The sequence below is a fragment of the Ursus americanus genome, chromosome 2, assembly GCF_024610735.1.
Source record: "Ursus americanus isolate L20-20 chromosome 2, mUrsAme1.1.p, whole genome shotgun sequence".
Classification (NCBI taxonomy): Eukaryota; Metazoa; Chordata; class Mammalia; order Carnivora; family Ursidae; genus Ursus; species Ursus americanus.
Genome location: NC_142128.1, coordinates 30,554,140 through 30,581,400, shown reverse-complemented (window position 1 = coordinate 30,581,400; position 27,261 = coordinate 30,554,140). Strand labels below are relative to the sequence as shown.

The following is a 27,261-nucleotide window of genomic DNA, read 5'->3' as shown; positions in this document are numbered from 1 at the left end:
CCAGGCCAGGCAGGTGTAGAGATGCCCCAAGTCTACTCTGTGTAGACCATCTCCGTATTCAAGTCAACACACATTTATTGAGTGCCTCCTCTGGCTAGCAGAGAGGTTGAAAGGAGTATTATACAGATGGCTAGGACATGGACCCTGTGTCGGGAGCCAGCACATGTATATCACCAGGCCACGTGTGTTTCATTCATTCATTCGATAGGAGCTTGCAGAGTGCCTCCTCACGCATCACGCCGCCTGGTTTGTATCCAGCTTTGCCACTGATGGGTGGTGTGGTCTTGAGCAAGTCACAAGCTCTCCCGGCCTCAGTGTCTTCATCTGTATGATGGAGGTATTCGTAGCTTCCACCTCACGGGGGTCCTGAGGGCGCCATGAGCGCGTATGTGTCAGGCCGTTAGAACAGCGCCTGGCGCATAGTAAGCATGTACGTGCGTGACTATTTTTACCAGCAGAAAGGAAGCACGGGGGAAGGAGAGTCTGGGGAGCAGACGTTTTGGAGGAAGTGATAAACTTAAGGTATGAAAAAAAATGAAACGCTACAGAAAGATAGGAGACGAAGAAGTAAACGTCACTCGACTGAGTATTGTGCAACCCCCCACCCCGCCATGATCGCCGTCAGGCTGCTTATGTAATCTTGTAGAAATTGTTCATACTTATGTAAGTCGGAGCCAGATTCTACGCAGTGTTCCGTAGTTTGCCTTTTTCATTGACTAAAGCTGGCTCACTCCTGGCGAAAGCCGCATAGTATCCACTGCAGAGCCTGTGTTATCATTTATTCCACCCTTGCTCTCTTGGAACATTTCAGATGTTTCCAGATTTTTCTTCCTCCAACAGTGCTGCCAGGAATGTTGCAGTAGGTATACATTTCAGCACATAGGTCTGTAGGATTGATTTTTAGAAGCCATTCTGGCTCAGAGGGCAGGTGCATTTAAAAATCTTGACAGATGTCACTAAACCCCACCCTCATATGCCAGTTTGATACGCAGAATTTTGTTAGGCATAAAAGGGAAAGATGTTCTTTTCAGTGTAGCCAGAGAGCAGGGGGTTGGCTCCTGCAGGCAGCATGTCCCGGAAAGCACGGCTGGGACCTGGGGTGGAAGGTCTCGAGGGAGTTTCTCTCCTGATGTTTGGAAGGGGTGCCCGTGCTGGCCTTCGGGCTCACGTCTGTGCTTTTGGAAGATCATGCCTGCGGCCAGGGGCGGGGAGGGGCAGTGGGGAGCAGTGAGGGATGGCACAGTGCTTTCACGGTAACCCAGAGAAACCGTGGGGCCTGAACTGGGTGATGCCTGGTGTTTGAGGCCGAATGTCTGGGCAAATGATGTGCAAAGGGGACAGAAGAGAAGCTGGTTTGGGAGCAGATGAAGGGAAAGCAAGGCGTTGGGTTTAGAAACTGGTCTCTGTGGGGTCCTGAGGCTGAGTTGGGAGCCGGGTAAGAGGCAGTGATGAGTGTCTCCAAGGACTGCAGTTCCTGAGCTTCGCATCAGCTGGAACCTCCTGCCCGGCACCTCTCAGGAAGCCTACATGCTCAACCTCGAGAAAAAGTGTCAACACATCAGGAGAGAGCATCACAGTTTTCTGGAAATTTCAAGTACAGCAATCATCATCCGCAGTGTGAAAGAATCCACACCGGGGAGGCAAAGGGAAAGCAGAAAGAGCTGACCCACGGAGGTGGTTAAGGTTGACATTTCCAGGAACCAAGGCAGGCACTGGTAGGAGAGAAATGGTCATGGTCGAATTAGTCAGGCTTGCTTTTAGCTGCTGCCCCATTTTAAGTGTGTGTTCATGGCTCCGTGTGCTGCAAACAATGAGTCATTCTTGCAAATAAAATAGATACTAATAACCTTATGTGCGTCCTATACTTGATGTGAATGGTCTTCAGGAATAAGTTTTGGAAGCACAGTGAATGGTTTTGACCCCAGTCCTGCTGAGCGTGGGGGGGGGGGGAGGTCTGTGCGCTGTGGGAGGACAGGGACAGCACTCAGCAGTGCGCACTGGTGTGTCCCAGTGTTCGGGCGTTTGCTCGAGGCCGCAGCTCTTCTTGAGTACCACCAAACTCACCGTGTCTCAGCTAGGGGAGCTATCTTTGTAGATTTCCAAGGCAGTAAATAGCACAGAGAATGTCAGGAGTGTCTCAGGAACAAGTTGTGATTTGGGAAATTGCCAAGAATGCCCAGGAATCCTCTTGCAGGAATTGGGGAACATTCTCCTGATAGAGACTTGGCACGGGTCTCCACGGACTTGGGGAAGGGTGCCCAGCGAAACAGGAGAGGAGACAAGGTGACAGCGAGGGTTGGACATGGAGCACAGGGCAGGCCCTGTGGAGGCAGGAAATGCGGACAGAGCTGGGTCAGGGTCGTGAGGGTGGGGTGTTGCCCAGAGAAGCTCCCCTCCGCATGCAGGAGCTGCAAAATTAGCCCCGAGTCCCAGAGCAAGAAGAATAAATAGCAAGCTGTCCTCTTCGTTCGCTGCCAAGTTGGCCGAGGACCCACGGAGCAGGTGGTGCGGCACAACTGTGGTGGCATCCCCGTCACCCTCGCCGGGAAAGTGCGGCAAACGAGTCATCCCGGGCAGCCAAGGGGGCGCCCTCACCCTCCTCAGCCCGCCTGTCCCACCTCCCACCTCTGGCTGGGGCCGGGATTCAGCTCCGTAGCCCAGCTTGGAAACGCGGCACCTCTGAGGACAGGCCTCTGTCTGTGGGAGCCAGGTTCTGGAACTAGCAGCTGTCCGGGGCCGAGGAGGACCCTCTGCGGCTGTTGTGCACGAGGGAGGAGCTGCTTGTGGCACAGAGCACTTTACACAGTTCACAGCTTCGCCTGGAAGTTCAGTGACTGGGGCCCCTCCTCAGGAACTGTGCCCTTTACTCCCAGGTAATCCAGATAGAGGCCACTGGGGCTCAGAGAATCTTTGGCCCCTTTTCTGCTGTGTCCAAACGAAGCACCAGCACAGTGGGGGCAAAGCACTAACGTGTCACCCCAAGGTCACAGGGGACATGAGCAGGCTTGTATGGAGGGGAAAGGCTTTCCCACTGCAGCCTTTGTCACTGTTCTTCGCCTCCACCCCTGACCCTGTCGTTCGTTATTAACCAGGTGTGTTATCTGGGGGAGGAGGCAGTGTGCCACCAAGACGGACACACTTAACTGGGACTAAGGGCCCTGGTGGGCAGTCCCCTCCTGACTTGTTCTGTGATCTCCCAGCATCTTACTTCTTGACGGCACCTTCCCCACACTCAAGAGCAAGAGAACAAACGTCCCCAAGTTTACCCCTGTCGACCGGGGGATGGTGGCCAATTCAGATGCCTGTGGGTCCACGCAGGTCATGTAAGTGAGTAATGCCCATGAGGTGTGACCTCAGGGAGGGGTGAGAGGGTCAGCCGCTGCTCTCCGCACACGGTTATTACTATGTGGATCTGCGGGTGGCCAGATCTTCGAATGCTCCAGATGGCAGAATCCCTTCTCTCAGTATAAAATCTGATTTTAAGATTAGCTGTCAGCTGATCTGTGTGGTGGCCGCACGCGGCCCGTTGTGTATCAGAAGGCTTCCAGGGCACACAGTACCTGCGTTGGACAAGCCTCTTGAGTGCATGAAGGGATGCAGGGTGGACGGAGGCGCTAAGCCCTTCGGTCCTTGGGGCTGGTGACGACCAGATACTGACCAGGGTCGCTCTGACAGCCAGCCCTCTGGACGCGGCAGCCCCACCATCCTGACGGAGGTCCCCTCAGCGATGGGCCCTCGGAACAGTCCGCAGGCAGGGGGGTGCCTGGTCAGCCTCCAAGTGCAGCTCCTCAGCCCCGCCCCTTCCCCGTGTGGCAGGTTCCGGACCCCCAGAGACGGCTCTGCGACCAGCCATATGTTCGACTCTTGCGGGCAGACCACCTGCCTCAGTTGTCCCCACCCTCTCTAGGGCAATTCTTTCTGTTTCTTGTCATCGTTGCGTGCCCATCGGCACTGCTTGTTGACCTAGAACAGCCAGTCATGATGGGGTTTTCTTTCGAGCAGCTCACCACCAATGGTGGGTTCTGGGAGGGCCTCTGTGTCTATTCCGGGGAATTGGTCACAGGTTATTAGGGTTGGAATGGAAGTCTCTTATTTTCACCTGTTAGGTTGAAGAATCTGGTTCACAAGTAAAACTTGCCTCAAGGGGTTTCATGCAGAGCAGCCACGGTCAGCCTCTCTCATGTTTCTCGTGGTGTCGCTAGATTTCTGCTGCTCGGTGTCCTGCCCTCCTGAGCCCTGCTGGGTTTCCTTGTGCCCCTGACCCCAGGCGTCTCAACTGGGGCCTCTGTTGCCTCCCAACCCCAGGGACAGGTGCAGTGCAGGGAGACATTTTCGGTTGTCACAAGGTGGGGGGCGTGCTCCTTGAATGCAGTGGGGTACAGGTCAGGGATGGTGCCGAACCTGCTACAGTGAGCGGGACAGCCCCTCGCGACAGAGTTTGCTGACCCACAGTGTCAGCGGCACCAGCCTGGACAGCCCCTGATCCTGCTCGACAAGCTGCTCTGTCGTTGACCCTGAGGAAACCAGCTGCAAACGTCTGTGGCTCGGCCGCCGAGAAGAAAGCAGGTGTGAGGCCAGGAGCTCTTCTGACGTGAAGTGCTCACATCTCCCCTTTGAGGTTGGCGTTCCTGTGCCCTGCCGTCAGACGAGGAAACTGAGCCCGGCCGGTGACGGGACCTGCTGTAGTCTCGCAGCTGGGACGAGAGCTGAGTTGACGAGGCTCTGCCGCCTCTACTCTTGGTCACAGGTCAAAATGAAGCGTATACTAAGAGTGTTCATAAGTCTGTTCATGCATGGTGATTTCCCAGTTCCCACTATGGGTCCTCGTGTCTCTCGGAAGGGAAGCCCGGGCTCTGTCACACCACCTCCCCTCCCCCTGGAGGGTGTCTGGTGTGGGCTCCAGGCCCTGGCTTTAAACCTGCCCCTGCTGTGGTCACATTGCGCACGCTGTGATGGGGCCCTGGTGGGTGCTGCCTCAGGTCCTACCCATCTCCCCGTCTTTGGGGTTAACTCCTCAACTAACTGCTGCAGAAAGGCCTGGGGATGGGGCCCAGAAGGGTTAAAGCACTAAAGAGGGCTTAGTGCTTTAACTAAAGTGCTTAGTGCTTTAACTAAAGCCCTCCTTAGTGCTTTAACCCAAGGGCGAAAAGTGGTCTTGGCTGCCTGCCCACCATACACTTCCCAGCCATCTCCTTCCTCCCTGGTCTGGTCGTGGGCTGTGGCCTCATCTTGTCCTTCATGCATCTAAGATACCCGGAGTGTTTAACTGGACTGGAAAGGAGGACCTACATCCTGCTTCGGCCCCTAGAACACCGTCCTCTGAGCACACAATCAGCTGGCTTAGCAAGCCTCACACAGAAAAGAGAGCAGGTCATGGACTGAGGAAAAACAATGCCTTGTTTTGATTTCTCTTTTTTCCATTCCTCTTTGTCACTCTGCTGTGACAGTGGTGGATGTTTTTCTCACTAGCTCGCTCTGGGAAGGCAGGTTGAGAAATTACTAATGTACAAGGAAACAAGGCATTCTGTTGGAGTTTGGGATGTGGCTTGTTTTAGAACTTTCACATTAAAGGTATGAGCAGAGTGGCATCGTCGTTAAGAGAAAGGGCTGCAGCCCCACAGGCCTGGAGGTCAGGCCATTTACCAGTTCGGTGATCTTGCATTAGACGTTTTAATGACTCTGTGCCTTGATTTCTCCATCTGCAAAGTGGGGCTGATACTAGGTTCTCCCTCAGAAGGCTGAGTCAGAGATTTAATAGGACAGGGCTGAAGCGCTGAACACCAGGTGCAGAGTAGACACCTGCTGGGAAAATCGTCAGAGCGTCAGCTGTTGGCGGGGTATGCACAGCTCGTGTGCGTCCTAGAACCCAGGTAGACCTTGGCGCTGTGGGGCTCTTAGAGGAGCACCCAGCAAGCACATTCCCTGAGGCTGTGGGCAGGCATGAGTCTTCATGAGTCTTCCCGCCACAGTTCCTCTCTTTCTTTCCAGATAGTGGTCAAGTTGATAGAGGCAGCTGAGGCTCTGTGAGCTTGTCAGCGTGAAGATGGCGTCCCCGTGGCCGAACCCAAAGTTGCTGAGACCAGGCTGCCGAGTGCCAGATTCCCCCAGAACAGCAGCCCTTCTTTTCACCCCAGGAAACTGCTGTGTTTGATGGATGGTCCAATTTCCTTATAATGGATAAGCCCAAGCTCTGAGCTTCTCATAGGGTGAACAAGGACAGTTTAGTACCTCAGTGAAAGAGCAAGAGCTTGGATCACACATCAGCTGTACTACCTAGCGGGCTTGTGCCCTTGTCCGCTCCGTGCCTCAGTTTCCCCATCTGTAAAACGGGGCCAGTAGCACAGACCTCGCGGGTTTGGCGAGAGGATTCTGTGCAGTGTCACCCAGTAGGAGCTTCTCCAAGGGGACTTATTTTAGCTGTGGTCGCGTTTCACTTAATCCTTTGTTCAGACTCTCACTTCAGTCCCAAAATGATTTGAGTTGGCAGCTTAAATAGTATTACACTTGCTTGTCCTACTTCCTGTCTTTTATTTTTAAACATTGGAGCATCTGAAAATTCAGTGTGGAGCAAGGGAAGCAGATTAGGTTATTTTGGGCACAATAACCTCCATCCTATTTTAGGGTTAGTAAAGAAATAACAAGTAATGAAAGTTCTCTGATAGCGGGGAGGTGAGACTGCAGCCCACAGGAAGTTGGCGGCTGTCTGCCAACCTGGTTGTCTTGTCACACAAAGTGTGCTCGATCTGCCCTCGGTGTTTTCTCAGTGGGCCAGCGCGCGCACACCGCACTCTCGCCCGCACTTGTTAGGTGAGATCTGTGAGGGATAACTGGGAATGTTGACTATTGGGTGAGGTGTCCGGTATCTACTGCAATGTTAATACTGTGTGGCAAACCCCCACGGTCCCCTGGTCGCACTCCGTAATCACGGCGGAGTGGGCCATGGGCTGGGAGGCCAGCTGACCGTGGCCATGTTTGCGTCCACGTCTGGGGATCGGCTGGCTGGCAGCTGGTCCAGGATGGCCTCGCCTGGGAATAATGGAGCAGCGGGGGCCAGGGAGGCTGCTGGGGTATGTGCAGCAGAGCGAGAACAGGGAAAGCCCAACCCCTGTAACTCTTTCCCAGCCCTGGCTGTGTCCTGGTTGCTAACATCCCCTCGGCCAGGGTCAGAGTGGGAAGGCGCTGCAGAGTCACAGGGCTAAGGACAAGGCAGAGAGCAGCGGATAATCGGGGCCATTTTTGCAACTAGCACAGATGAGTAGCTTGTTCTGCGTAGGAGGTAGAAGTGCGTGAGTGGGGGAGTGTGTGGGGGAGGGGAGGAGGGTGCACAACTGTGAGATTATAGGGTGAATGAGATTTCGACAAGGGCGAAGGTAGAGGGAGGCCAGTGATGACCTCCCCGGCCGTCCATGAACCAGCAGGGGGCTCACTGCACTGTGCTCCAGGAAGGGCCACGTTAGGACCTTTAATGTACTGACTGGAGTCCTGTTTGCCTTGACTTTGGGGGGAAAAAAAACCTTTTTAAAAAGTAGCATACAGTAAAAGTAGTTTTTTTTTGTTTGGAGTTGAGGTCTGTGAACTGTAATGCATGTCTAGATTTGAGGTCCCAGCCCCATCACATTGAGGATACCACTGCATCACCCCAAACTCTCCCTTGTGCTGTCCCTTCATGGTCACACGCTCTCCCTAGCCCTAAGCCCTGGCAACCGCCGCTGTCTTCTCCAGTACTATGGCTGTGTCTTTTCCAGAACGTCCTCTACGTGGAATCACACAGCACCCTCCGGAGACTGGCTTCTTTCACTCCTCGCCCTTCCTTTGAGAAGCATGCAAGTTGGGCATCTCAGCGGTCTGGTCCTTTCAGTGCTGAGGAGTCCTCTATTACGTGGATATACCGCACTTGATCCGTTCATGAGACGCTTGGGTCATTCCCAGCTGTTGACAGTTTCCAGCTAGTATAAACATTCGTGTGCTTTTTATGTGGACTTTGGGGTAAATACTGAAGAGGGGGATGGCTGGCTCCAAAAGTGTAAGAACCTGCCAGCCTGTGTTCCCGAGCGGGGACAGTTCCGGTGCTCCGCACGCTCGCGGGCATGTGCTCCTGTCCCAGTGCCCGTCTCGGCCGTTCTAAAGCCTGTGTAGGAGGTCTTGCTGAGGTCTTAGTTGGCATTTCCACGGGCTAGTGATAAGGGAGTACCTTTTCATGTGCTAGTCTTGCTTCAGTATCTTTTCTTGGGGGAAGGTCTCTTCAAGTCTTGTGGCCATTTTTTAAAATTAGGTGTTACCTTTTTTTTTTTTTCTGTTGTGGGTTTTGATTTTTTCTCCCAGAAATTGATTTTATTTGGTGCACCCAAGTCTTCTGTTTCTCAGTAAGAAAAAAAAATCTACATAAAAAAAAAATTAGGTGGAGTGGTTTTTTTTTTCCTGTTGAGTTTTGATGGTTCTTAATATATTCTGTGTGTAAACCCTTTGTCAGGTAATTTGTACATAATTCCTCCCAGTCTGTAGGTTGTCTTTTCATATTTCTTAACAGTGTCTTGTAACAAAACTTTTTAATTGTGATGCAATCCAGTTTCTTGGTTTTTTCCATTACGTTTTTGGAGTCCTAAGAACCCTTTGACTAAACCAGGGTCACAAAGATTCTTCTCTTCGGTTTCCTTCTGAAAGTTCTATAATTTTACATTTAGATCTGTGATTCATTTTGAGTTAACTTTTGTGTAAGGGGTGAGGGTGCGGTCAAGGTTAACAGACTCCCCGTGACCACTCCTGTGTCCAGAGCCAATGGGAAGGGAGGCAGGGAGGAAAAAGCACTGAGTGTTTACCCTGCTGTCTTGGGACCCTGGCTCTTCTTATGTGAGAGGAGGTTTCCCCCGTGTGTGAGCCTCCCGTGTCTGCTGAAACTAATGACCACAAACCCACAAATTTGTCCTCTTGCAATCCTGGAGGTCAGAAGTCCAAGGTCAGTTTCACAACATTAAAGTCAAGGTGTGTGCAGGGCTGGCTCCTCCCCGGGGCTGCTGGGCAGAATCTGTTTCCTCACCCCTTCCAGCTTCTAGAGCCGTCACATTGGGGCCCCTCCTTGCACTACTTCTGTCATTTGCTCTGTCACTCTGCCCTCCTGCCTCCCTCTTACAGGGACCCTTGTGACCACTGTGGGCCGCTCCAGAAAATCTGGGATCATCTCCTCATCCCAAATCTTGAAATGAATCCCATCTGCAAAGTCCTTCTTGTGTTCTGAGTAACAGGGAGTAGCACCTGGACATCTTTGGGGAACGATTATTCCTCTTGCCACACCCTCTCTTGGAGTTCGGGGTACTTGAGGATGGCTGCAGACTGAGGCATAAGAGACCAAAGAGAGAGAGAGACCCGCTCCCCTTCCCCACCACTGTACCCAGCATTCAGTGCCGCTTTCCTGCTCTTTGTGCCAGAACCAGAGGGCTCACCTGGAGCCCTGTCCGTGTGCCCATCCCACCCATTTCTGGGTATCAGGCTGTCTTGTCTCCAGGCCGGAGGGTCCTAGAGGGAACGGCAGTAAACTCACTATGGTACTGATGGTGCATCGAATTCTGATTTTCTTCCCCAATCCCCCAATTATTTCCTTTCCAGAGCCCCGGAGTAGCTGCCTCGTGCAATCTCCACACATTGCATAGCTGCGTTTGGCACCATCGATGCCTTCTTACCCAGATCCAGAATCCCTTCTTTAGTGTTTTCTAGACCAACGTATTATGGACTAGTTGTGCGTGCAAAGAAGGGATATGCTATGTGAACAGGTATTATGTCAGGGAATGCTCAGAAACAGGAATATTGCTAGCATTATGCTTGTCAGCATTTATTGAGCACTTTCTGTCAGAATTAGCTCATTTTTATAATTTTCCCTATGAGAGTAATTGCCATGTTTAGGTGCATTTTACAGATTAAGAAACTGAGGCTCAGAGAGGCTAATGAACTTGGCCAGGGATCCATATTTACTAACTGACGGTACCCGGTTCTCAGATGCAGGTCATGTGACTGGGGGGGGGGTGGCTAGGCCGTAACCACAAGGTCTTGCAGTTTTTAACCCGCCTCCTGAGTGCAGACCTTGGCTATATCTCTGGCTTCACTGAGTCTCCTTTGGCTGTCCTGACACCCCATTACCACTGGCCTCAGGTGGGAATGTGGGTCCCTGTCGTGCTTCCCATCACCACACGCACTTCCCTCCGTAGTGGAAGCCATGGCCTTGTGCTGACTTGACGTGTGGATGGATGTTTCTTGCTCCCTCGAATGTGAATGTCCAGGGGGGCAGGAACCCTGCCTCTTCCCCTTTGATCCCTCCGTGAAGCACAGTGCTGGGAAATGATGGATGCCCAGCGGATACTTCCTGTAATGAACCACAGCTATTTTCCATGGATTCCCCACGATAGGGCACTCCCCTGACAGGCTATTTTTTGCTCCATTTAAGGAGACTGGGCTTGTCTGATAAATGTTTGCAATTCCACTGTGGTTTTCTTTTTTTTCTGTAATTAGTAAAGCAAAGATAGACCTAATCACCAGTTAGCTCCAGTCCTGCGACACTGTCTCCTCCCACACTGTTCTCTAACCTAGGCCACCATTTGAGATTCAGCCACGGGACCTGGTGCACCTTCTGTGTGTCAGGCCTGTTCACTAGCGTTTTACACATGGAGCTCACTGAATCAGCACCTCCAAGACAGCTGGGACCTGCCTTTGTTCCCATCGTCGAGGCGAACTTCGGGCCTAGACTGAGGGAAGGACTTGCCCAAGATGGCACAGCTGGCGGGTTTCACAGCTGGCGTCTGAACGTGGGTCTGAGCCCTGCACTCGAGCTGTTGGAGGGACAGCCTTCGTGCTCAGAGCTCTTGGTCCCAGGTTTCTCTGGCCAAAATCCACGTTTGTAAGCACTGTACAGTCCCTGCTCCTTTAAAAAATAAGTTATTTGCTAAATGGCAAAATGGCATAAAGGCATCTAGTAAGCTGTCAGGATCCCTGAGAGGCACGCAGTGCGCTAACCGTGAGTCTCTAAAGGTCTCAGAAGCTTCGTATGTCACGAGGGACTCTGGTTTGCACAATCTCAGAAACTCCCTACAAATGAGCGTAAGCTGAAAAGAAGTATTTATTAGTTCATGTAACTATAGAGACCAGGGAGAGTGGTCGTCTGTGGAGGCTGTACCTCGTCTTGTTCTGAAGGGGCTGATTTCCTTACGCGGCCCTCCATGGACGTTTTATGTGGGGAGCTCTGTGGCACAGGAACATTGTCCCAGATATTACGGGATTCCTTCTTTCAGCAGGCTTTTATTAATCCGTTGCCATTCCTCATTCTGCGTCAGACCCACGAGAGATCCCATTTATTTGTCACTACAGCTCTTAAGAGAGCTAAGGCTATAATGATCTTCACTTACAGCCTTTCGTGGTGCTCTGTAAACTAAGCCCAGAGAGGTGTATTGACCTGCTCTGGGTCACACAGCTGATGACTGGTAGAGCCGAGATTCCAGAGCTCAGACTTCTCACCGCGCCAGGGTCTTAAGCCAGGGAATTCAGCAAGGCCTCCTTGGTGAGATGCCCGCAGTTTTCAAGGGAAGGGTGGTAGTGAACCCATTTGTATTCCTTGTGAAGAATTTCAGAGCTGCACAAGTCGCAAGGATTAGCTGTAGCAAGGGTGTCAGTCGGGCTCAGAAATCCCAGCAATGAGGAAGGTCACAACAGATGGTTCCTCGGGGAATAATCCTGGTGTTGACTTGTGAGGATAGGCCCTGGCCCATCAGTCAGCAGCTGCTAGATATCCTCCCTGCCGTCCTCTGTGGGTATTATTTACACATGAGACAGAGGCTCAGAGAAGTGGAGCAGCTTTTCCAAGCTCACACAGCTGGGAAGCTTCAGAACTTGTTTTCAGTAGCCAGCTCTGTGAGACTCCAGGGCCCAGGCACACACTCCCCACCTCGCTGAGAGTTACTAAGTGCGGACACTCTGGTAGCCTTCAGAGAAATAAAAATGAGTAGAAAAAGGGGGGAGATGACAAGGCGGTAGCCCCTGCTCGCAAGTAGCTTCGTGGAGTTCCGTTGAGTAACTGGCTTGCCATGTGGATCCCTTCAAACATGGACAAGCTGCAGGCCCCTCAGGAGGGGGTGACAGGGACACCCACTGCACGCGGTGGGGGAGGCAGCCCACTGTAACACAGCAGGTGCACGGTCCCCTTTCCACCCGCCCTGCCTGGCTTCTAACCACCGGGACCTTCCCTGCTGGGGTTCATGGACGGATCTATAACCTTGAGCGAGACTTGCCCTCCTGTAGACTGTGCTTTGAGAGAGCAGCGTTAGTTCCCAGTTGGAGCAGGTGATGAGGGCCTTTGCCAGCAGGGGATTTTTGGAGAAGCTAGTTTGAAATAGACTGAGGAGCCCCTTTCCTCTAGAATCCATACATACAGAAAGCAAAGATCAGGCTGTTTCCTTCTGTTCTCTGAGCCCAGACTAGCCCTGACCCAGCTTCTAGCCTCCAAATAAAGGAGATTGGATGGTTCAAAGTGGCCCCATTATTGTCTAAACTAGGGAATCCACAGATTATAGCCTGGGGGGCAGACCTGGCTTGCTCCGTATTTAAATAAATTTTAATTGGAGCACAGCTATGCCCATCCATTATGTGCGTATCTGCTTTTACTTTACAACGGTGGAGTTCAGTAGCTGCTGAGCCTATATGATGCTTACAGCCTAAAATATTTACCATCTGGCCCTTTACAGAAAAAGCTTGCCAATAACCTCTGCACTAAACAGATCATTACCATGTCCTCCCGTGTGGTGTGCAGGGAGGGACAGCTTTCTAATTCAGACTGTAAATTAAAGGCAGAGGCTGGTTCCCACCTTGACAGACAGTTTGGACAGTGACCAGGGGCCTGGGGACCCTGCCCCTAACTAGCCATCAGACCTTGAACAAGTTACTTCACCTCTTCTGGTCTCGGATTTCTTATCTGTCAAATGCAGTTAATAGTAGCGAATGCCTTGTTGGGTGGTAGCGAGGATTGACCCTAGACCAGTGCATGATACACACTTCTACCATCTTTTGGGCTACTTCTGTGATTGTTGTTATCCCCTGCATGGGCATGGCGTCCAGGCATGGTCCAAGTCTTAGTTCTGTTGCTTAACAGGGGTGTGAACATGGGGACCTTACTCTGGGTCTCAGTTACCTTCTCTATCATATGGGCACAACTGTCATTCCTCCCTCTTGGGGTTGCCAGGAGGATTGAGTGGGACAGATACTGCAAGGTGCTTGCCTCGTAGCCGGGCCCAGGGTTGTGCTCCAGAAATCAAGGGTGTGAGGGTGTTTTTATGGTAAAAGTGTTGAATTTTGTCAAGCCGTTTTTCCGCATCTATTGAGAAGATCACTTTTCCCCCCTTCATTCTGGTAATGTTACATGGAGTGGTTTTTGTATGTTGAACCATCCTTGCATTCCAGGAATAAGTCCCACTGGGTCACTGTGTATGATCCTTGCTGAGGGATTTTACATCACTGTTCATCAGGGATTTGGGTTTATAGTTTTCCTATACTGTCTTTGGTCTGGTATCGGGGCAATGCTGGCCTCATAGAATGAGTTAGAAGTATTCCCTCATCTGACATTTTGGGAAAAGTTTAAGAAGGATTGTCATGACTTCTTTAAATGTTTGGCAGGATTCACCAGTGAGGCCGTCGGGTCCAGGCCTTTCTTTTGTCAGGAGACTAGATAATCGATTCAGTCCCCTTAGTAGTTACAAGTCTCTGAGATTTTCTGTTTCTTGGATTCAGTTTTGGTAGGTTTTATGTTTCTAAGAATTGGTCCGTTTCATGTAGGTGATCCAACTTAGGGTGTGCAACTGTTGACAACCTTCTTATCCTTATTTCTGTAGAATTGGTAATAATGTCCCCATTTTCACTTCTGATTTTAGTAATTTGAGTCTTTTTCCATAGTCCATTGAGCTAAAGGTTTGTCAACTTTGCTCATCTTTTCATTTTCTCTCTTGCTTTTCTGTTCTCTCTTTTCTCTCTGCTCGCTCTCATGTTCTTCCTCCTGCTCCCTTTGGGTTGTTTGTTCTTTTTTGTAACTCCTTACGGTATACAGTTAGGTTGTTGATTTTTTCTTTTTTTTTTTAAAGGTAAGCATTTACAGCTAGAAATTTCCCCCTTAGCACTGGTTTCACTGGATCCATTGGTTGTGGTAGGGTGTGTGTTCATTTTCGTTCAGCTTGAAGTATTTTCTAATTTCCCCTGTGATTTCTTCTTTGATCTGTTGGGTGTTGGAGAGTGGTGTTAATTTCCACAAATAGGTGAATTTTCCAGTTTTCCTTCTGTTAATGATTTCTAACTTCATCCTGTTGCAGTCAGGGAAGATACTTTTCAAATCTCTTGAGACCTGTTTTGTGGCCTAACATACGGTCTATCCTGGAAAGTGTCCCTTGGGCACTTGACTGCTGTCATTGGGTAGAATGTTCTGTGTGTGTCTGTTGGGTTTGTTAGGTCCTCAGTTCCCTTCCTTCTCTCTGCTGGTTCTGTGCATTATTAAGAGCAGGTCTCAAAGTCTTCAGCTACAATCTTGGAACTCTTTCTCTTTTCAGTTCTGTCCATGTTTGCATCATATATTTTGATGGACAGTTACTGGTGGGTAGATGTTTATAATTATCTTTTTGCTATACAGCCATGCCAAGGGCACAAGGGTGAAAATGAGACTTGTAGTCCCCCTGCTTTGAGATTCATTCCTTCATTTAAAAAAAAAAAATACTTATTGCATCTCCTCTCCCCTTGCAGGCCACAGGCAGCATGCTAGGCTCTGGGAAGACGGAACCAGCAGTCTGTGGCCTCAGGGAGCTTGCAGGCCAGCCTGGAGGCTTGTTGAGGGGCAAGAGGATCAGTCAGTGAAGGGATCTGTCTGCCTAGTGCTGGGACATCACTGGGGAGTAGTGGAGGTTTTGGGGGTGGCTCCTTGGCACAGCCAGCATCACAGAGAACAAGCCACAAGCCCCTCACCCAGGGAAGGGTAAGCTCTCTGCTTCATTCGGCACATGGTGGGTTTCCTCATCAGACATGGGACCCCCACTCTGTGCACGCTGCTGCTGGCAGGGGAGACCGTCATCTGCTGAGCCAGCAAGGTCCTGCAGATGCCAGGTCCTCTCCCACTCAGCCTCCCCGCCCCCGCCAATCCAGCTTCCTGAATCTGCACTTCCTGCTCTTCCAGCCTCAGCAGGATACGTGGGTCCTTGGGTCTGGCTGTCCAGACTCGGGTTGTCTGGAAGCAGAGGTTGGAGGTACCTGACCACCTTAGGGGGTGAGGAAGGGATGAGTCTCAGGGGAGCCTGAGCTTCCCAGCTGTTTGGGAAAATTTGACAACTACGGGCAAGACCTAAGCTTTGGTGGGGACTATAGTTTATGTTTTGACATCCAGCTATTCTGTCTCCGTGTGCACATGGAAAGCCCTGGGTTCAGGTTCCTAGTCTGCCTCTTAGCTCGACAGGATGTTCTCCGTTCTGCACATCATCATTCTTCATCCAGAGAAAGGAGCTAATCACCCAGACCCCACAACGTGTCAGTGGGGAATAAAAGCCACCAGGCACATAGTAGGTCCTCAACTCTATAGAGCAGAAACAAATTTCCCCTTTCCACCCTTTGTTCAACCCAAGCAGCAAAACATGGGTAAAATATATAGATTGATCATTATAAACAATTAGAACAAAGAGGAGAGAATCTTTATTTCTTAATCCATATAGAACCACTGCAGTTAAAGCTGTTGTTTTGACTGGAAAACTAAGAAAACATGATGAGAAAATTAGAGACATTTAAGCATCTACCTTCTACACATGCACATTTTTTTTTAAAGGAAATTTTAAATATAAAGAGATTAGAATGAGTCTAAACACGAAAAGGTGAGGCCAGGCTCAGGCAGTTCTCCCCAGGATTGGTCAGGGTCCCAGGGACAGGCACAGCTGTGTCACCCGGGACGGGGCCAGAAGCACAGACAGTCCTGGGAGTACTGGGGCAGGGAGGGAGGAAAAGTCCTCAGTCCGTCCACGCACCCGGCAGCAGATACTTACTGTGCACCTACTATGTGCTAGGCACCCGTTCAGATACTGATTGCGTTTATTCAGCAGTGAATAAAGCCCCTGCCCTCTGGACATTAAGGTGGAGTAGACATTAAATGAGCAAGTAAATGTCTGTAGGTCAGATGGTGGTTGCTATGGAGAAAAATAAAATAGCACATGACACTGTGTGTGTGTAGGGGAAGGGACCAGGTGGGGGTGTGTTGTTTATGGCTGGGGAAGGCCACCAGGATAGTTTGATACAGTGTGAGGAGACCTGAGGGATGTGTCGGGTAGAGGAAGCAGCAAGTGCAAAGGTCCTGAGGCAGAGCTTGCTCAGCCCGCTTGAGAAAGCAGGAAGCCTATACAACAGAAGCAGAGGGAAGAGCAGAGGAGGGGAAGTCGGGGAGGCAAGGAGAATGGCCCTATCCCAGAGGGCAGTGTAGCCGAGGGAAGACTTCAGCTACCACTTCAAGTGACCTGGTAGCCACCAGAGGGAAGAGCTCCCTTGTGAAGGAGGATAGGGGACTGGGAAGGAAGCAGAGAGGTCAGGTGAAAGAGGATGTGGTCACACAGGCATGAGAAGATGGTGAACAGTCTGATTCTGGATATACTCTGGAATATAGTCTGAGGTAGGAAAGGAGTCCTGTCGAGTGGAGAGGATGTGCCACAGGGTTGATGTGGGCACAAAAAGAGAGGAGTTGGGATGGTGCTCTGGTTGTCGGGTGAGGAACAGGGGAAGGACTCAGTTGCCATCTATAAAGTGGGCTTGGCCAAGGGCAGTGGGGGAAGCGGGAGGTGGCCTTGGGCATGTTGCCTTGGAGCTTCTGGTCACACATCCCGGCAGCAAGTGGGAGGGGCACTGAGCCAAAGAGCCCGGCCCTCAGGATGGAGGTCTGGGCTGGGAGCAGACTAGCAGGAGTCCCCATGTGTTGGGGGCACTTAGTGTGAGGAGCCTGGGGGGTGAGGACAGAGAAGGGGACAGGACCCAGCCTGCCTACCTTGTAGAAGTTGGTCCCTGAGAGGGAACAGCAGGGAGGAAGAGCTAGGAGCTCCAAGACGAAGCTCAATGTGGAAGCCCCGGGAGGATGTGCGCCAGGCAGGAGGGCCGACGAACCACGACCTGGGCACTTTGGACGGGGAACAGCCTCTGAACTTGGTCCAGGAGGCAGCAGTGTGCAAAAGGGGCTGTGTCTGCAAGTCAGGCGACCCTTTCCCACGGTGGGGAGGCCCGGGGCACTTCTTCCCCCTCCGAGAGCCTCTGCTGGAACGGGATGCTGACCTGACCGCCTTCTCAGGGGGATTCTGGATACCTTCCTCACTTCCTTGGTCTTCTGTGACCGTGCTGCATAGCTGTTGTCCCCCAGGACCCCATTCAGGGGCCCGCTCTGACCCTCTCGAGTAGCCAGCAGCCTCCAGCAGATGCTTCCCGACGTCTCTGAAGGGTGGCCTGAGGGCCAAGCAGAGCTCCTTCCCCATAGCTGCGTGCCTCGTCTTTGGTCACCTCTGCAGGGAGCTTGGACTGCCTCACCCTGGGGTCTTCCCGTCCTTCTTGTCAGAATGGTGCCCATGGTTCTGAAAGGGCAGCAGCAGTACGGGTAGGACAAGGTGTTGTCACCAGCGCCGGCTCTCGTAGGGCTACATGATGCCTTTCCCACCTCTCAGCCATGAAACGTCCCTCCCTGTACTGGGCCCCTGGCAGAGTCGGCCAAGGGCGTTGTGCTTCCACAGGCCGTCTGATGTCAGCGGGGGAGCCCTGGGCCTGGCTGAGTCCAGGCAGCCGCAGGAAGACTGAGCCCTATGTCCCCACCCCAAGCCTCTGTTCCTCACCTGCAAAATGGCTGTGCTGCACTCAGGAGCTCCAGGACCCTCCTCATGGCTCCACCGGGAGCAGGTGTGGGGCTTGTGGTAGGTGAGAGGAAATGGTCACATACAGGCGGATGTCCCCGTGTGATGGGCTCTGGGGGAGGTGGCTTCCCCTCAGCCGTGAGGACCGAGCATGCAGAGTGCTGCTCCACGGGGGCCGGCTGTGTGGCACACGTGCCAGGCTGGCTGCCCCCCCTGCTGCCGCCACTGCTGTTGGAGCAGGGGAGGGGTGGGGGTGAAGATGGAACCAAATAACCACAGCAGCGATCCTGGTCATCATGGCTGTCCATTAGCAAGGGACCCCCCTCGCCCCGCTCTGTGGAACCACGGGAACCACGTTCTAGGCCTTCTGTGCGCTGGTCCTCGACCCGGAAAGGTAGCTGCTGCTGTTGGACAGGTGAGCAGGTTGTGGGTCGTGGATGAAGCGACTTGCCGAAATTCCAGACCAGAGCCCCTGACTGCAGAGTCCAGGCCTGCCCGTTCCCTGCTGCCGCTCCTCTTCACAGGGGCGCCCCCAGAGCACGCGAGGCCTGTCATGTTGCATCAGGGCTAAAAGTAGCATCGTCGCTGTAGCGTGTTGTGCCTGCTCTGCGTGGAGGACGAGGGGGGCAGGGACATCCTGGCGCAGAGAAACCCGCTCCTCTCGCGCCTGACCCAGAAAGGCCACTGCAGAAGTGTGGGAGCCGGGCCTGGGGCGGCTGCTTTCCAGGGAAGTGTGGCCAGCACGCACCTGCCGTGGCCGTTCACGGGGCCAGCTGCTCTGCTTGCTCCCACGGGGGGAGTTAGGTTGTAGGAGTGACTCCTGCGGGGGTCCCTCCCTCAGGAGGTGTTGGGTCCAGGCTTTGAACCCAGGGTGGTGGCTAGTCTTCGTTGAGCTGTGTTCGGCCGGCTCTGTGGTCTTGCTACATCCAGAAGACCTGTGTGAACAGGAAAGATGGGGTGAGGAGTGCAGGGGCTGCACCCAGATGGACCTGGGTGTCAGTTTCAGCTCTGCTGTGTCTCATTGTGGGTCCTCTCTGACCCTCAGTCTCATCTATAAAGTGGGCTGATTGCTTTCCTACCTCAGACGGTCAGAGCCTGTTCTCAGATGAAGGCACAAGCCCAGGTTCCTCTGGCTCTCAGGGGAAGAGCAGGCCGTTTGCTATCTATCTATCCGCTTTCTCAGTGAAGCAAGATCTAAGGACCAGGCCTGGTGCCAGCCCCACTGTAGGGGCGCAGCTGTGTTTGCTTCTCTTCCTTGAATGAAGAAGTGCTGAAAGGCTACCGTGGGAGGGCGGGGTGGCCTGTCCTGCGGCTGCCCCGGCCTGGGTCCTCCTCATGCTGCCTCTCTCGGGCGGGTGAGGCTCTTCTCCCTGCCCATGCTGTCACTGGCTCTGAGAGGACAGTAGGGACAGTTGCTTGCAGCCCGTCTCCCCGGTGACCTCTGTGCCTTCAGGAGGAGCCCCCCGGGAATTATCTCTGGTGCCTGCTGGAAGTTCTCAAAGGTGGTTTGAATTGAACCTCCCCCCGCCCCAAGCCCCCTGACCTTGCCAGGATGGTGGGCTTTGCCCTGGGCCCAGGGGGTCCAGCACCACAGGGCCCTGCTGCGGGGGAGGTGTCATTCCTGGACTCTACTGCACTGGGAGGAGCCTTGCCCTCCGCTCAAGCCCCGGGGACTCTGGGTCAGAGGACAGACCTGTATTGTCTCTGCCCAGAGTGGGCTTGGGTCTGTCCAGCTCTTGCTCCGTTCCTCAAGGCTCCACCCATAGCCCTCAGTGTATGTCCTGAAGGTGCCAGCACTCGTTTTAACAGCACTGTTGAGCAAGCAGGTGCTTGGGCTCAGCAGGCAATAAGACAGGGGCAGCCCTGCTCTCCTAGTGGTTTGGTTTGGGGTGGGGAGCAGAAAATTGAATAGGCGATTCTAACTATCAGCAAGGGGACAGGGCAGACTTCTCTGAAGAAGAGAGAAGAACATGGAGCTGAGAGAGGATAGGGCAAGGAAAGGTGGGCCCAGAGAGGTGAGCATGGACAGATCATGGAAAGTCTTGGAACTTATGGCCACACTTGGAGCTGGGTATTAATCATAGCATGTGGCTTTATGTTAAGTGATGATGGTTTCTTGGGGACACAGCAGATGGAAAATACTGGGGTAAAATTTTGACCTTGTTTTTATCAATTTTCATCATCATGTTTGCCATTTGAATGTCTGTGTGCCAGGTACCCTCACGCTACTGAGCACTGGTGTCTTCTGGGTCCCATGCAGCCAGTAAGGGGTTGGAACAGGGATTAGCTCTTTGCTCCAGGACCCCAGCCCTAAGGCCTGCTTTCTGCAGCTACAGAGCTCTTGCCCTCCACCCACATCTCTAAAATGAAAAGAAGTGAAATAAGTCTATCAGAGAAAGACAATTATCATATGATCTCACTGATATGCAGAATTTAAAAAACAAGGCAGAATATCATGGGGGAAGACAGGAAAAATGAAACAAGATGAAACCAGAGAGGGAGACAAACCGTAAGAGGCTCTTAATCTCAGGAAACAAACTGAGGGTTGCTGGGGCGGGGGGGTGGCGGGGAGGGATGGGTGATGGACATTGGGGAGGGTATGTGTTGTGGTGATCGCTGTGTGTTGTGTAAGACTGATGATCTCACACCTGTACCCCTGAAAGAAATAATATAGTACATCTTAATAATAATAAAACAACGCTGCTGGAATTCCCTTGAACTGGTCCCAGGGCCCAGCATTTTGGTGTCCTGGATGCTGCTCGGGGCCAGGAGAGTCACCAGGCAAAATCTGTTGCAGCATTTAGCTTGAGATGTGTTGGGTGATAAACAGATGGGGGATTTTTGTGTGCAGTCAAGTACCCGTGAAGGAGAAAGCCCAGTTCTGGTCCCTGTGCTTTTGGGCCAGCAGGCCATGGTGTCTGGGTATCACGCAACCATGGACAGATACAACCGGTGAATCACCAGAGTTTAGACTAGAACAGAGGTCAGCAAACTGTGGTCCACAGGCCAGATCCCACCCACTGCCTGTTTTTATAAATTGTATTGGAACATAGCTACACGCATTTATTCACGTTGTCTGGGGCGTCTTCATGCTATGAGGGCTGAGTTGCATGTGTGCTCTTAGCCCCTTCAGAAGTTTGGTCCCTAGACTAGAATATTGGAGCTGACCTGCCTGTAGTGGGATGGAAAACTCTCCATGCTACATCTCTCTAAGAGGAAAAAGCAAGATGCAGCACAGTGCATAAATTTAGATGTGCACATACGCACACCTGTGTTTATATGCAATGGAGAGCTCTAGAAAAATCACCATGGTTGCCTGGAGAGTGGGGGAGACTCACTTCATACATTTTTCTCTGCATGTTTTATTTTGCACTACTTGTTTTCTATTGAAGAAAATAATCTAGTTCAAAAAGTATATTGAGGTTGAAGAGCAGAGAAAAAAGGAAGACGGAGAAGGGAGTATCTTTTGCCTTATTTAACTTATTCAAGAAGATGGAACTACTGTCTTTTTATACACGGGGCCTTTCTTATTTGAATGTTATTTTCCTAAGAATTAGTTGGGGGAAAGCTGCCAGAGAAACTCTGAATTGCCTGTTTTATTGAAATGGAAATTCTCAGTTGAACCCTAGAGATACAGAGGCTTGGGGCACCATGGAAGATGATTAAGCCTGTGTTCATCGTGAGCTGAGTGAGCCGTGCTTGTAAGTAAGGTGCAGGCCCAGTGAGGGGAGCAGCACCTTTAAGTCTTCTTTTTCTTTTTTTAAGATTTTATTTATTCGACAGAGATAGACAGCCAGCGAGAGAGGGAACACAAGCAGGGGGAGTGGGAGAGGAAGAAGCAGGCTCATAGCGAAGGAGCCTGATGTGGGGCTCGATCCCATAACGCCGGGATCACGCCCTAAGCCGAAGGCAGACGCTTAACTGCTGTGCCACCCAGGCGCCCCAAGTCTTCTTTTTCTTGAATGAGGCCTGATCTAGTGTGGAATGGTGAAACCAGGGCACACAGCTGCCAGGAAAATACTAGAAAAACTTCACTGGCATCCATGCAGATCCCACAGCTGCCAGCCTTCACAGACTGTGCTCAGATCTGCCCTCTTTCAAGGAGGGTTTAAAAATTGTTTCCCTAGTGGCACCTGGGTGGGTTGGTCTGTTAAGTGTCTGTCTGACTCTTGATTTCGGCTCAGGTCATGATCTTATGGTAGTGAGACTGGGCTCCACGTCAGGCTCCGCATTGGGTGTGAAGCCTGCTTAGATTCTCTCTCTCCTCTCCCCTTCTCTAAAAAATAAAATTGTGGGGGCGCCTGGGTGGCACAGCGGTTAAGCGTCTGCCTTCGGCTCAGGGTGTGATCCTGGCGTTGTGGGATCGAGCCCCACATCAGGCTCCTCCTCTATGAGCCTGCTTCTTCCTCTCCCACTCCCCCTGCTTGTGTTCCCTCTCTCGCTGGCTGTCTCTATCTCTGTCAAATAAATAAAATCTTTAAAAATAAATAAATAAAATAAAATTGTGTCTCCAAAAGGTCTGATAGAATCAAATGTTCAACCAGTTTGCCAACCCCCCAAAATAAACTTGCATCTGAGCTCAAAGGGAACAGTTCTCCTTTTAACTGGTCTTCAAATTTGCAGACTTGCCCCCAAGTGATAGGGTTGCTTTAAATTTGGGGGCCCTCAGCCCTAGCTTGCACACTGGATCACCTGGCAGGAGTCTGAGCAATACGAGGCCAAGCCCTGCCCAGTGCAACAGGGCTTCTCTTTAAGTCCCACTGGTGGTTCTGAAGTATACCCAGGGGTGAGTACCCCAGCTTTAAAAAAGTATTGGAGGAGAGGCTGGGAAGACGGCAGAGTAAGGGGACCCTAAGCTCACCTTGTCCTGCAGATAGAACTAGATAACTAGATAACACTCAGCATAAGTAATCCAGAAAACGACAGGCACAGCAAACCTCACAAGTACAGGCAGAGAAGAGAATGCATGAAAGAGGGGAGGAAGGGCAGACATGGTGGGGAGTGAAACTTACCGTGCCCTTCCACTGGGGAGTTACGGAGTATTGACAGTGGGGAGCCTGCAGGAGTGAGACGAAAACCCATCACACTTGACTTTGAAAGTGGGAGGGACCGAATTTCCTGTGTTCCTAAATCCAGAGGAACTTAAGGCCTGGAATTTTAAAATCAGCAGGCTCATCTCAGCTCTGGGAGATAGATAGTCCTGAGTCCCCACCCCTAAAGAGACAGCAGGACACAGCCGGTGGAGATACAGCATAAAAGCAGCAGTTTGAAAAATGCCTGAGGCATTTTTGAAAAAACTAGAGGGAGAGTTTTATTTACTCATCTCAAGCGTGTCCCCGGGAGACTCCTCCAGGAACAAAGGAGCTGGCAGGTGCCATCTCCCTCCCCCACCCCCCAGTATTAACTCAGGGTCACCTGCCAGAACCACTGTGATGCCAACAGGTACTAGCGAACTTGCTCACACCAAGCCCCGCCCCCAGCACGTCATTGACTGTGCCCTTCCCAGTCATACTTGCCTCAGTCCCTATGCTACGGGTCCCCTCCCCTAGAAGACCAGTGCAAACACATCTCCCTACCCACACGTTCTGCAGGTCCTCATCCTGGCAGCTGCGGTGGCAGGCCCGGTGGAAGCCAGAGGCACACTAGTTAAAACTGCATGCCCCACCACTGCCCACAGCAGGCAAAGAGAACGTCTGCGGGTGACTGAAGGAAGCAGCACCCGGGTACGTGCAACACGCATGGGACACAGCCGCTGGAGCACCAGGTTCTGGGGCACGGGACACTGCACTGCGAGGCACTACCAAACCTCTTCAGAAGGCCGTTACTCTCGAGAGTAAGGATGTAGCTGACTTTCCTAACACACAGAAACACAAAGGTAGACAAAATGAGACAGAGGAATATGTCCTAAATGAAAAAACAGGACGAAATCACAGCAAGAGAGCTAAGCAAAATGGATACAAGTATAGTGTGTCTGTAGAGAATTTAATGATCATAAAGGTACTCACTAGACTGGCAAAAACAGTGGAGGATATCAGTGAGACCCTTCACAAGGAAATAAAGAACCCATCACAGATAACACAATAAAATGGAATAAACAGCAGGCTAGAGGGAGCAGAGGAATGAATTAGTGACCTGGAGGACAGAGTATGGGAAAGTAATCAAGCTGAGCAGGTGAGAGAAAAAAAATTATGTAAAATGAAAATAGACTTAGGGGACCCTGTGACTTCATCAAATGTAATAACATTCATATTATAGTCATCCCAGAAGAAGAAAAGAGAGAAAAGGGGACAGAAAATGTGCAAAAATAATAGCTGAAAACTTTCCACATCTGGAGAAGGAAACAGATATCCAGACCCAGGAGGCTCAGAGATCCTGCAACAGAATCAACCCGCGGAGGTGCACGCCAATACCTACAGTAATTAAAACGGGGAAAAGCAGTGATTCTCTTTAGAAAAATTTAAAAGCAACAAGAGACAAGACAGTTACATGCAAGGGGAAACCCAATAAGGCCATCAAGATTTTTCAGCAGAAACTAGAAGAAAGTGACACAATATATTCAAAGTGCTAAAAGGAAAGAAATATGCAACCAAAAATATCCAGCAAGTCTATCATTCAGAATAAAAGGAGAGATACAGAGTTTCTCAGACAAAAGCTAAAGGAGTTCATAACCACTAAACCAACCCTACAAGAAATGTTACAGGGGACTGAGTGGAAAGGAAAGACCATAAGTATGAACAGTAGGAAACAAACAAACAGTAAAAATAAGTATATCTATAAAAATCCATTCAGGGACTCACAAAATAAAGGATGTAAAATAGGACGCCATATACCTAAAATGTGGGGAGAAGAATAAAGAGTGGATTCAGACTTAAGCAGCCATCAACTTAATGTATCCAGAAGATGTGTAGATAAACCTCATGGTAACCATAAATCAAAAACCAGTAACCTGCGAAGAATAAAGAGAAAGGAATCCAAGTGTATCACTAAAGAAAGCCAGCAAACCATGAAAGAGAGCAAAAGAAGGATCAGAGAAAAACTGGAAAACCACCACAAAACAAGTAACAAAATGGCAATACATACATACCTATCAATAATTACTTTGAATGTAAATGGATTAAGCATCCCAATCAAAAGACATAGAATGGATAAAAAAAAAATAAACAAGACCCATCTACATGCTGCCCACGAGAGACTCATACCAGACCCACAGATAGATAACCACAGACTGAAAGTGAAGGGATGTGGAGAAACATTTATCACGCAAATGGATTTCAGAAGAAAGCTGGGGTAGCAGTACTTACACTGGACAGAACAGACTTTAAAACCAAGACTATACCCAAAGAACACTATCTAATAAAAGGGACAATCTAACATGAAGATATAACAATTATAAATATTTATGCACCCAACATGGGCCCACCCAAATACGTAAAAGTTAATAACAAACACAGAAACTAATTGATAGTAATACAACAACATTAGGGCCTTTAATACTCCACTTACACCCACAAACAGACCACCCAAGCAGAGTATCAGCAAGGAAACAGTGGCTCTGAATGACACACTGGACCAGATGGCTTTAACAGATACATTCAAAACATTTCATCCTAAAACAGAAGACACATTTTTTTCAAGTGCACATGGAACACTCTCCAAAATCACATATTAGGCCACAAAACAAGTATCAATGAACTCAAAGACTGAAGTCATACCATGCATCTTTCTGACCACAATGCTATAAAACTAGATATCTATCCAAGAAAAAATCTGGAAAGACCACAAATACAGGGAAGTTAAATAACATGCTACTAAACGTTGAATGGGTCAACCAAGAAATCAAAGAAGAAATCAAAACTTACATGGAAAGAAATGAAAATGGAAACGTAACAGTTTGAAATCTTTGGGACATAGCAAAAGCAATTCTAAGAGGGAAGTTTATAGTAATACAGGCCCACCACAAGAAGCAAGAAAAATCTCAACCTAACCTTAGACCTAAAGGAGCTAGAAAACCTAAAACCAGCTAAAGAAAGGAAATAAAGATTAGAGCAGATCAATAAAATTGATAAACCTCTAGCCAGATTCATTAAAGAAAGGACTCAAAATCACAAATGAAAGAGGAGAAATAACCACCAACATTACAGAAATACGATCAATGTAAGAAAAATTATATGCAAGGGGCACCTGGGTGGCTCAGTTGGTTAAGTATCTAAGTCTTAATTTTGGCTCCGGGCATGACCTCAGGGTCATGAGATCATGCCCCACGTCAGGCTGCGTGCTTGGCACAGAGTCTGCTTAAGATTCTCTGTCTCTCCCTCTCCCCTGCTCATGCTCTCTCTCTAAAAAGAGAAAAAAAAATTTTATGCCAACGAATTGGATGACCTAGATGAAATGGATAAATCCCTAGAAACGTATAACCTACCAGAAGCGAAGCAGGAAGAAACAGAAAATTGGGGCAGGCCAATGACTAGCAATGAAAGTGAATCAGTAATCAAAAACTCCCAACAAACAAAAGTCCAGGACCAGAACCAGATAGCTTCACATGTGAAGTCTACCAAACTTCTAAAGAAAAATTAAAGATAACCATGATACCACACACACAAGAAAGAGAACTATAGGCCAATATCTGATAAACATAGAGCAAAAATCCTCAATGAGGTATTAGCAAACTGAATCCAAATCATTTACCACAATCAAGTGGGATTTATTCCTAGAATGCAAAGGTGGTTCAATATTTACAAATCCGTCAACATGATACATCACATGAGAGAAAGGACAAGAACCATGTGATCATCCCAGTAGATGCAGAAAAATCATGTGACACAGTACAACATCTATTTATGATAAAAATCCTCAACACAGTAGGTCTAGAGGGAACCTACCTCAACAAAATGAAGCCCGCGTATGAAAAGTGCACAGCTAACAGACCTCATACTGAGTGGGACAAAACTGAGCGCTTGCCTCCTAAGGTCAGGAGCAAGACAGGGACGTCCACTCACCACCTCTATTCGACATCGTACAATGAGTCCCAGCCACAGCAAGCAGACAGCCAAACGAAAATAAAAGGCATCCAAATAAAACTGCCACTATTTGCAGATGACATGATACTGAACTTGAAAGACCCTACAGAAAACTGGCAGGACTGATACAGGAATTCAGTAAGGTTGCAGGATACAAAATATACCGAAATCTGTTGCATTCCTAGGGGCTAATAGTAGCAGAAAGAGAAATTAAGAAAACAATCCCATTTAGAATGGCACCAGAAAGAATAAATTACCTAGGAATAAACCTGACTGAGGAGGTGAAAGACCTTACTCTGAAAACTATGAAACATTGGTATAAGAAACTGAAGACAACACAAAGAAATGGAAAAACATTCCACACTCAAAACCCACAG

The 27,261-nt window shown here is 50.2% G+C and overlaps 2 protein-coding genes across 3 annotated transcripts in view; one reads left to right on the top strand and one right to left on the bottom strand.

The window, feature by feature from the left end:
* The window catches only part of SNX29 (sorting nexin 29), a 510,975-nt gene that overhangs the window by 463,140 nt on the left and 20,574 nt on the right, over positions 1-27,261 (top strand). The gene's annotated exons all lie outside the window — the stretch shown is intronic.
* The window catches only part of CPPED1 (calcineurin like phosphoesterase domain containing 1), a 201,860-nt gene continuing 190,266 nt past the window's right edge, over positions 15,668-27,261 (bottom strand). The window contains exon 4 of the mRNA XM_045777909.2: positions 15,668-18,802. Coding sequence (XP_045633865.1) covers positions 18,705-18,802 — 98 coding nt within the window. The 3' untranslated portion in view covers positions 15,668-18,704. The remainder of the gene's footprint in view (positions 18,803-27,261) is intronic.